Source organism: Nicotiana sylvestris, chromosome 4, assembly GCF_000393655.2.
Source record: "Nicotiana sylvestris chromosome 4, ASM39365v2, whole genome shotgun sequence".
NCBI classification, from domain to species: Eukaryota; Viridiplantae; Streptophyta; class Magnoliopsida; order Solanales; family Solanaceae; genus Nicotiana; species Nicotiana sylvestris.
Window position 1 is genome coordinate 106,232,084 of NC_091060.1, and position 11,086 is coordinate 106,243,169.

At 36.1% G+C, this 11,086-nt stretch overlaps 1 protein-coding gene across 3 annotated transcripts; it reads left to right on the plus strand.

Annotated features, from left to right (window-relative positions):
• Nucleotides 1-455: 455 nt before the first annotated feature.
• Nucleotides 456-6,629, plus strand: LOC104248550 (probable magnesium transporter NIPA6). Of its 3 annotated transcripts, XM_009804824.2 has the most exons (10): nt 902-988; nt 1,775-1,910; nt 2,694-2,750; nt 2,841-2,931; nt 3,014-3,174; nt 3,249-3,376; nt 5,050-5,187; nt 5,402-5,494; nt 5,582-5,699; nt 6,142-6,629. In XM_009804824.2, the coding sequence occupies exons 3-10, from the start codon at nt 2,741-2,743 to the stop codon at nt 6,267-6,269; spliced, it is 867 nt and encodes a 288-aa protein (XP_009803126.1). In that variant the 5' UTR covers nt 902-988; nt 1,775-1,910; nt 2,694-2,740; the 3' UTR covers nt 6,270-6,629. The 3 variants fall into 3 exon arrangements, with proteins under 3 accessions (XP_009803124.1, XP_009803126.1, XP_009803127.1); XM_009804822.2 differs by lacking the exon at nt 1,775-1,910 and having other exon boundaries at nt 456-988; XM_009804825.2 differs by lacking the exons at nt 902-988; nt 1,775-1,910 and adding an exon at nt 1,027-1,143.
• The last annotated feature ends 4,457 nt before the right edge of the window (nt 6,630-11,086 follow it).

Consider the following 11,086-nt stretch of genomic DNA (forward strand, 5'->3'; position numbering starts at 1 on the left):
TTTAAAAAAGAATATTTAGTACTTCGTACATAAGTAGACTGTCTCGTATAAAAGGAAAGAATTTTTTAGCTATATAAATAAAGTAACTATTTAACTTACTTAACATTAGGTAGTATGAATATTTAGAGTGTGATTTGACAATAAAAAATAGTACAAGTAGAAAATACTAAGCTAATCTATACACCCAATCAAATAAAAAAATTTCTTTTCTAAATGCTTATATTGCTTATAGAATAATATTAACAGTCGCGGTAACAGTTGTCTTAGCAAAAGAAGTTTTTCAAAATTAAATTAAAATTAATAAAATTTTAACAAAAATTAATAATGTCTTAAGAAAGATTAAATGAATTGGTTATATTAGTTGATTAATAAATTAATTAATAAAATATTATTAATAAAATTGATTAATGCAACCATAACAGTGTCAAAGAAGTAGAATAGCCAAATCAACCCAAAACTCAACGAATCAAAACATGACAAGATTATGCTTCTTGGATGGAACCACAATTCGCTCTCCTCCCATAAATCTTCTCCATCCTTACACGAGAAGCAAAACACAAACGTATAAATTGTCTTCTTTCTCCTTAACTAACCATACGAGCTTAGACTGTTAGCTCAAACCCCCTTTTCTCCAATTTTCTCACATACCCATTTCCTTAAACGTATAAGTTTAAGTATTTCAAACTCCTTTTCAGCAATTTACTCAAGAAACCTTTTTTTCCCTTGCTGTTTTAGCCTTTCTTTATTAGTGTAATCTTGTTGAGTATATTAAGGAAACCTTTTTGGGTGTTGAAGTTTCTGTTCTTGGAAAATTCAGATGAGAATTAAATTCCAGAATAAAGCTTTAGAAATAATATTGGGATCATCATGTACAGTGCTAATTTGACTGGTTTTATATTGGCTGTGGTGTCTAGCGCGTTTATTGGATCAAGTTTCATTATCAAAAAGAAGGGTCTTCAGAAGGCCGGCTCCTCTGGTACTCGGGCCAGTGAGTAATCCATTTTCTTGACATTAAAGTATTTTTAGGTCTAATTGTCGAGCAATTTATTGCTTTTTGTTCAGTTTGAACTATGCCAATGCTTCTTGTGGTGGATTCCTGGAGCTTTAGTTTTGTTTGAGGAGATAGTTTGCTAAAGTTGTTTGGTATACTCAGTTCTCTCTCTCTCTCTCTCTCTCTCTCTCTCTCTCTCTCTCTCTCTGTGTGTGTGTGTGTGTGTGTGCGCGTGTGAGTGAGTGTATTACTTCCAGCTGAGGTTAGGAAGGTTACCTTCATTAAAATCATATAGAGGGTAGTTGTCACAAAATGCCTACAATCTCTCAACTATGCAGATTAGCTATTAGCTAAGAACATAACACAATTGAAGTAAATGATTTATGTAGATGATGCCAGCTAACTAGGACTAAGGTTGAGAATTTCTAATTTTTGAAAACCCCTAAGTTTCTTAAATAATAGTAATCTGTAAGTTTCTTAAATAATAAGTAATCTGTATTGTTGAAATGAAATGGGCCCAAATATATAAAATGGATATAGAGTATTCACTATAGAGGCCTCATATAGCTGACACCAACTATTGTAGGATTGAGTCAACGTTTGTCGTTGGATTGACTGATTTTTCTAACCTTCTTACTGCATTACCATTGGCCAAGAGGCAGATTGATCAAAGTTTACAGGTATTAGATGTTGTTCTAGACTGATGGAATGGGAGATTATTCTTGGTGGCTATATTGTTGTTTGTGGCAACAGGCTGATGATGTTGAGGGGTTCTTTATGCAGGCACAGTGGTACCTGCTTGTCAGATGTCCTCATTTTAGTTTTGTGGGTGAATCATATGTGTTGCACCCAATGCTATAGGTATTCGACTGTAAAATAAGATCAGTAGGGTAATGCTTGCAGCAAGTGTAGAGTTACGGTGAGTATCACTGTTACATAATGACTGCTTATTCAAGGTGCTGGATCTTTTCAAAGCAGTTATCTGAGTGGGAAAAAAACACACTTTTTCTGAAAAAACAAGGAATAGAATTGGCATATTTGCACATATCATTTAAGCAAGTAGTCTCTAAATGGACTTAGATAAGTATTTAAAAAAGGGTTCATCTACTTCAGAACTCTCGCCTTTCAGCTGCTTTTGAGTATTGGTGGAGGTTATCTATGACTAATGACAATGCTTTAGAAATTGGAGTGGCTCAAGCAGCACCTGTTTAAACTTAGCACCTGTAATACTTGGATTGTGCTTGTGGAATGGGTCAACAATGTAACTCTTCGATGAGTGTCTTTTTCCCATTATGCTTGTGGTCCATTAAATGATTGTTCTTGGTCTTCCGAATTATATGATCTGTCATCTTCTAATATAGGCAGACTGCTCCAGTAGGAAGTACTACTTATGTATATTATGGAACAAGAAATGAGCTAAAGGCATAATATGTGAATCTTGACTTTAAGAGCTGAAAATGATCAGTGTGATGGGTGTAATAGATCATACTTCACTGTAACAAGCTGTTTTTCCTTAAAGCTGTAATTTATCTGCTAGTTTCCACATTACAAATAGATACATCATGCACATCATTTGTAAAATTTATACATGGAAGATGCTTGTTCGTATCAACATTAAATAGAAGTTAATTTAAAAGCTGATGATTTCAAATCTTCTGTTGCTCGGTCTATTTGAGAATGAGATGTTTGTTTCTTGCTGAAGGCTCGGGCGGATATGGTTATCTACGTGAGCCTCTTTGGTGGATCGGGATGATTATTAGTGAGTCTTGAATTACTCCTTGTTTTCAGAGAATATGTCCTGAATTTGTCATACTAATATTGTGCGCAACATGCACCATAATCCTTGCAGTGATTGCTGGAGAATTTGCAAATTTCGTGGCTTATATTTATGCGCCAGCAGTTCTTGTGACACCACTTGGAGCTTTAAGTATAATTGTTAGGTAAATCTGGGACTTGACTTCATTATTTTCTGGACAATTGCTTATTCGATCTTCTTCCATATAATTTGGTGCTTTGCTGCAGTGCTGTTCTAGCACATTTCTTACTGAAGGAAAAGTTGAAGAAACTGGGAGTATTAGGATGTGTTTTATGTATAGTAGGCTCTACTGTCATAGTTCTTCATGCACCTGGTGAACATGATCTTAATTCAGTAGATGAAATATGGGCATTAGCTACACAACCAGGTAAGCATGTGCTGTATTTTCTTTGCTGATGTCTAGTTCTTTTTAATGTTGATGTTTCACTCTTTGTTTTGCAGCTTTTCTTTTGTACACTGCCTCAGCAGTTGCAATAACATTGGTACTAGTTCTGTATTGTGAGCCTCGCTATGGTCAGACAAATATAATGGTCTATATAGGTGTTTGCTCCATCTTTGGGTCCTTAACGGTTAGTGTCTCCATTATACTGTTCTAGATTTCTACAGACTCTGTACTTCTACTCTGGGCATTAAGAAAGAGAACCCTTTTAAAAAAAATTAAGAAATGGAAGGAACATCTGTCCACAACTGTGTTTTTGTTTGCAGGGCTGTGTTGGCTGAGTTAACCTTGTTGCTAAAATGTCAGTTTGAAGCTAGACGTCTTACCTCTTAAACTTAAGTTTATCCAGATTATGCCTTTTCTCCTTGGTGTTGGAATACTATAGTTTGGCCACTTGGTTTAGAATAAAGTCTACTTGTAAGTTAGAGATAATATTATTCTTTTGTTAGAGATAAGTTTAATCAGTCGCAGCTTGTTAATTCGAGGTAGAGTTAGTCTTAAGAGTTTTAACCTGCTCATAATTAACTATCTTATGAATAGTACTTTCATGCATTTTGTTTAAGAGACTTGATAACTAACACTTTATGAACTGATCCCTTTCTTATTCTTCTAACTCATTTCTCCCATTTCCCTCTATTCTTCTCCCCTTTCTGTTCCTCCCTTTTGGTGCCAATAGCCCAGTCAATTCGCCATGTTTCAAATCCGCCAGTGAGATACACACGAAATACATGTAGGATCAACCATTATACTTGCCAACCATTGATGAAATGCTTGGATTAACCAACTATCAATGTTGGCATTAGATTGCACTTCTCATTTCTAGTCCAGATTTTTAGGTAAAATATGCATTCTCCTACCCTCCACGAAGAGCATACTCTTCAATATTCAACCTACATTTCTTCATCATTCAAATGCCATAGTAAGGCATGATTTTCGATCTTTTCATCTCTCTTGAAAGTTGGAAACATTAATTTCGTAAACTCAATCCACTCTGAGTTGGTTGTTTGCAACAAAATCTTACTCAATGGAAGGATCATCCCCTGATACTTCCAGCAAGATATGTTCTATTTCGTAAATTTGGGTCTTTTGGAGTGGTACCAACTGCTCACTCGTTTTGAATTCGAGTATTCTTCAACCAGAGGAAAATGATGAAACTCAATATAAAGATTGCAATATCATTATCTTCTATGTTTAGTTATTTTTTTAATGTTCAAAACAGAATAAAGATATCCTTATTATTTATGAAGCTTAGCTCTTTATGGTCTGAATTATCTCTATCTAATAGTCGTATCTATTAGTTAGTGCTAATCATATCTTTTAGTTTTATCTACTCTTAACTTGTTTGTTTGAGATAGAATTAGTTTAAATATCTTTAAACAAATATTGAATACACTTCACTTGATGAGTAACAATTTATGATTGATTCCTCTCTTGTTCTTCTCTCATTTCTCTTACTTCTTCTGTCCTTCTCCCTTCTCCTTTCTGGTGCTAAATCAGGTGGTCTATTTAAAATGGAGAGAAAAGGCATGACATAATAACAACAGGGTCCAGTCCACATCATCGCAATTTACCTATATTTAAGTATTTATTATTCATTGAGCTAATATTGCAGCCCCCCTATGCAAAACTGTGTAACTTAGATAGAATGCTTGCATCTCCAATGAAACTGGATAAAATTTATCCTCATGAAAAGTAAAGAAAATATAGGTTTAACATTACTGATCCTTCTCAGTTTCTCAGAAGTTCAATTGATAAAAATTGCATGCAGCATTCATTTTAAGCTCGTTTATTGCTCTATTGTAGGTTATGAGCATTAAAGCTATCGGTATAGCAATAAAGCTTACATTGGAGGGTTCAAGCCAAGTTGCACATCTTCAAACTTGGGTGTTTGTGATGGTTGCTGTTACATGTATAATTACTCAACTAAATTACTTAAATAAGGTAGACTTCTACATTCCCTTGTATTATCTAATTGTAGTTTAAGCATGAGAGTACGGTTTTGATTGAAAACAGTAATGGATTGACACTCATTGAAGTTGTTCAAATGCATGGGCTAATATTTACGAGGATTACTGTGGAAAGTACATGGCATTGCATTTCGGGCTAAGCTTGGCTTGGACTTGTAACATAAAATGCCTGAATTTGGCTCTTGCAGGCATTGGACACATTTAACACAGCCGTGGTTTCTCCAATATATTATGCCATGTTCACATCACTTACAATTTTAGCCAGTGCCATAATGTTTAAGGTATTTCTGAAAGTGAATGTTTGGTATGCATGGGGAAAATCGCTCGTTTTTGTTTCTAATATCATTCTCTTTTTCGTGATGTTTCAGGATTGGTCTGGTCAGAGTGCTAGCGACATAGTTTCAGTGCTTTGTGGCTTTTTAACTGTGCTCTCAGGTACTATGGTTCTTCATAGTACAAGAGATCCTCCTCCTCCTCCTAATACAGGTATTTACATGGTTTAGAGCATGGTTAGTCTGTTGATGTGCAGAGAAAATTTTATCTGCCCTTTTATTCTAGTGTGTTATACAATGCAAAAAGTTGTACATACTGTTTCTCGTAATAAAAATTTATTCTCCAATGACATTCATTGTTGCTAGGGAGCTCAGAGTACTATTGTAGAATCAATTCATTTGGCATTTTGTTTTGAATAGCTTCTCTTTCAAAAGGGAAATGGATGTAGTTTTCTCTATTTTATGAGATGATCTGGAGATGGTACAGCTTGTTTTGGATTGGATGAGTCTGTAGGGTGAAGTATTGGTAGAAGAAGACGAGTTGCCAGATATTGTGAAATTATATATTTCTTCTTTGCTGAAGTTATTGCCACCAGAATTTAGTTGCTTTTGGCATGTTGTTGAGTAGTTTAAATTTCTTCATTTATTACCTGCAGATATGTACGCGCAACTTTCCCCTCAAATATCATGGTTGGTACATGCCAACGGAGAAATATGGAAGCAGAAAGAGGATGGTTTGCATTCAGAATTTGTTGCAATAATCAGGCAGGATCATTTCAAGTAGGGGCCAAAAAGGAACTTAAATGGTGGGTTGGAGGCACTTTTCGATGGCTGTTCATTTTCCGTCCAAACAAACTTTATCATGCCAGATTTTGGATCTTCCGATCAGCTTGAGAGAGTTTCAGTTTTTGTTCTCTAGGTCAGATGGCTGATATCTGTTTATTATTCTTGTCCATTACTAAACTCATATTTTTGGGCCTAGATTGTAGATTTATGAGTTTGGTGGACACCTAGATATAGTATAGCAGTATATGATGGTAGGATTTCCAGGATTTCCTAGCCATAATTAGGGACATGTACACCTCAAATATCACTCCTTACCAAGTACCCAACAATCATCAAGCAAGACCAAGTGTTGCAAATGCATGAGTACCTCCTGATATAATATGCATTTCTAATAGTAACAAATATGAAATCATCAACATCTCTAAGAGCCTGTTTGGAAGGCCACCTTGAAAATGAATTAGGGTGTAATTACATAGTTTGACATGTTTGTGTTGTGAACTCAGCAAGTCACTCGGTGGAGGATATATGTTGGAATTTGGAAAATTATGTGTGAGACCCATTTTGAGCTTAGGCAGGCTCTTAGAACGTGAAAGTGCAGCCTGGGAAAATTAGTATAAATACAATAGAAGGTGTAGTGCATTTCTAGGCTTAAGTTGTCAAGTGTTAACTCTATGTCTCATCTCATCCCCAATTCTGTATCAGTATTCCTCATCTCCATTCTTCTTATATTTCTATTGCATTGTCCTTATTATTATTATTAGCAATTGCTTTGTAATTCCCATTAGTATAGAGTTAATACAATTAGCTGGTTGGTATATTATCTGGGTTGTTTCATTGGTGCTTTCATCTAGAGGTCTTCAATGGAGGGCCAAACATTTCGAACTATCGATGATTCAAATAAAGTCGTGAAGGAATCGTGGTCGAAGGATATCGCTGAAATCCGTTCATTGTTACATGAGTTGGTTGAAAACCTTGCATCCTGCGAGCCTACTTTGGTGGAATTCCAACGATTCTGTGGCAAGGATCCAGAGTTATGGATTTATCAAGCTGAACGTTACTTTGAATTCCATGGCACATCGAAAAACAACAAGTTATTACGTGCGTCTTTGTACCTAGATGGTGGAGCGTTGGAGTGGTTCCGATGGCTTTTTCAGAACAAGCAATTGTCGGATTAGGAACATTTTGTTGCAAAAGTGCGGATTCATTTTGGTAAACAACATCTCGAATCGCCGGAAGGTCACATGGCTACAATTAGGGAATATTCTACAAATAGCGAAGCCCAAGTGTTCGACAAAATGTTATATGACTGTTGTGGTTCCAAGGGGTTTGCTACTGAGCGACCAACGGTAAAAGTTGTTTCCAAAGCGCTAGTGTCTGACTTAAAAGATGCAAAATCAGAGGAGGTCCAGGTGTTTGATGGAAGCTCTCATAGAAAGGGCGATACACTCCAGTCTAGGGGTGTGCATTCGAATCGGTTTATCGATAAATCGAATCGATTATTTGTTATCGGTTTATCGATTTCGATTTCGATTTCAAAATTTTCCTTATCGATTTCGATTTCGATTTTGTCCTCTTCGATTATCGGTTTATCGATAAACCGATAAGCTACAGTAATTTTTTTTAATTTTTTTTTTTAATTTTTTATTTTTTTTAATTTTTTTTTACCCTTATTCTATAATACCCTTTCCTTTACCCTAAGTCCCTAACCCTATTATTTCTTCTACCACATTTAAGGAATGATCATATTTAAAGCTCAAGTAAATGAAGTTCAAATTAATGGAAAACAGAATTAGCCGTGATGATGTATTTTGATTTTTTGTTTGTTTATACCGTTGGAGTGTTGGTGGTATACATTTGATCCCTTACTTTAGTTTCGTTGCATGTGCTTGTTGGCACAATTTTTATGTTATAAACGGTGCTCTTCTTATTTTAGCTTCCTTTTGTCCATATTAGTTAGGTGTGTTTGTAGCGATATACTTTCTGTGGAATCCCGTAAATTTTCTTATTGGTGTAATCGATAACCGAATCGATAAGCCTCAAAAATCGATAAATCGAAATCGAAAAAATCGAAACCTTATTGAAACGATAACGATAAGCATATGTACAAATCGTTAATCGATAAGTAATTATCGATAAGGGTCAAAATCGAATCGATAAATCGAATGCACACCCCTACTCCAGTCTCACTCTGAGACCTTGCAAACATGGGTCACTACTGAGGTTCTAATTAATCAGATCGGTATTTTGACAAACTCTATTCCCATGACTTCCATAGTAGGTTTAACGGGTTACAATCTTAATGTGACTAAATCACTGAAACCTAAAAATAATGAGGAGAAAGGCGCAAGAGACAATGCAGCTCCAGTGTCTGAAATCTCTCCGCTAAGGGATAAAACTGGTTATCAGATTTATTTTACTAACCAAAGATCTATCATGTCAAATGCTATTGGGAGGTTTACTGGAATAGAACTTCCATTTGCTAGTGCTACTCAAAATTTATTGGGGCATCACTATGATTCTAATTTACACCTACGTGATTGGGTAGATACTGGACAAGAGCACATTTTTATCGGTTTCTTGTTCTTTATATCTAGAGAGACGCAGAGAGTACGGGGGGGGGGGGTGCTCGAGGCTTTTGCTGATGGAAATTTCAAGCAGTTGAGATTTCGAGTCATTGCTCACCCTGGCAATGTCTTCGTAAAGCTCGGTATAATGCCACTGTTAATTCAAAGTCGTGAGAAGCATAAAATCTTCACGATGCTAACTTATCTCATATTGCATGCACATGCTCAACACATTGGTGAATCACCTAGGTTTCATGGCGTAGTTTATTATTTCGATTACATGGACGGCAACTATAGGCCTCAATTTCAACTTGTGACTGGTGCACTAGTTGGAAGAAAAGAGACTATAACAGCTTTCCTTGATCTTGTTTTAGAAGGTTTACCAGATGGTTACAACCCATGATGTTAATCATTTCGAGGATCAGCATTTCATTCCACGCCCCTACATATGATATTTTTAAGAATGCAAAAAAACATAAGAGGACAGTTTGTGCATTATTTGTGCATATGAGTGAATACTTTCTTGTTTGGAGAGGAAATGAGAAGAGCGTGGTGCGATGTTGGCTTTCTCAGAAATCAGTTACCTTGCAGCAAGCTTTTGAACCAGGTGGAGTTCACCACAAAATAAAAATTTCTCTCTTTCATGACAGTGAAGATCATAACCATGCGCAACTGCAATTTGAAGGAAGGTACCATGCCCATTAATCTTTTCCATCAGGATATTTGGCTGAAGATCTAGCGTCAATATGGCATTGTGATGAGTTACTCATTGTGCCGAGTAATGGTCGTAGCTGCACATATGATTCTGTTGCGTCACTATCTCGATCTAAATTACTTAGTGCACATGTTGTGGTTATGGTTGAGACCACTGAAGATGCTTGGTTGAAGTCAGCTTATCTTTACCTAATAGAAAAGGATGTGTGCAACTATGTTTGCTTGGAAGTTATTGAGGGTCGCTACTATGCTAGATATTTTATAGCTGGGTCCTTGGACATGCTCACTGGATTTTCTGAAGGACTAGGTAGTGGTATCATCTTCTTGGTTACAGACCAAAAGTTAAGGAATTCGCTATTGTATTTTTTTTAATATGATGCTCCTGATGTTTGGCTGTATGTTCATGGATCATGTGCCAATTCTTTTGTTTTTTCAAGAAGTGTTTCTGATGTTGGCCTTGCAATTGAGGATGCACATACTGCTACTGCCACACAATTTACTCCTTGCGTGAGAAAGTATGTTCCTTTTCCTAAAGAAGAGGTTCTCATAAAGAAAGAGATAGTCCAGGATATCACATTGCATTATCTTGATACTGTGAGTGCACACCCACAAGGAGAACAAGATATATTGTGTCTTATGTGCCAGCTGATGACACTTAGGAAAATTAAGTTTGATCATTTTATCCCTAGTATCAAAAGACGATAGTAGGGTAATTGCACCTTTAGCCTCATGTGATTGTGGAGAATCTAGGCCATCTGTAGAGTTATTGAAAAAGATACGATTACTGCAATTTCTCATGGGGTTGAATGAAAGTTATGGGAATATTAGAAGCAATATTTTAGCTAAGAGGCCTGTAATCACTGTGAATGAGGCCTATGCAATAGTCACAGAAGAGGAAAGCCAACGAATCATCGGGGTTACAGACACAGTGAAGGATCCACTCACAATGATGGCTGGAAAGAGTCATGAATTCAGACCAAAAAGGCCAGGATTAGTTTGTGATTACTGTGGTTATAAAGGACACCTCAAGGAAAATTATTACAAGATAGTAGGGTACCCACCAGATTTCAAAAGCAAGAAGAAAGGTCAAAACTCAGGAGAAAGGACCTATGTAAACAATGCAACCACCAGTGAGATAAAGCAAGGGGTTATGATGCCAACTCAAGGAAATTTCTTTACTGAGGAACAATATAAACAATTGGTAAATTTGTTGCAGAAAACAAACACAAGTGACTGTTCCACAAATACTGCAGGTATTATTGCTTTAATAGCAAATGTAGCTACTAATGATCATGTTTGGATAGTTGACTCAGGTGTAATACATCATGCGACACATTGCAAGAATGCTCTAAGTAATATTAAAAGAGCAGACAATAGAACAGATGTGGTACAATTGCCAACCGGGAATAAGATAGACATAACACATACATGAGATGCAGTAGTGTTATGAGACAAAACTATTGAAGGAGTTCTATATGTGCCAGATTTTAAATTCAATCTATTATCAGTATCTAAACTCACTAAGCAATTGTGTTGC

What these genes read in the sequence shown, in the direction of transcription:
- LOC104248550 (XM_009804822.2), top strand. Translation starts at nt 868, where the DNA reads ATGTACAGTGCTAATTTGACTGGTTTTATATTGGCTGTGGTGTCTAGC. An exon ending in GCTTTAAGTATAATTGTTAG is followed by an intron (nt 2,932 to 3,013) that starts GTAAATCTGGGA and finishes GCTTTGCTGCAG; the next exon opens with TGCTGTTCTAGCACATTTCT. An exon ending in CCATCTTTGGGTCCTTAACG is followed by an intron (nt 3,377 to 5,049) that starts GTTAGTGTCTCC and finishes GCTCTATTGTAG; the next exon opens with GTTATGAGCATTAAAGCTAT.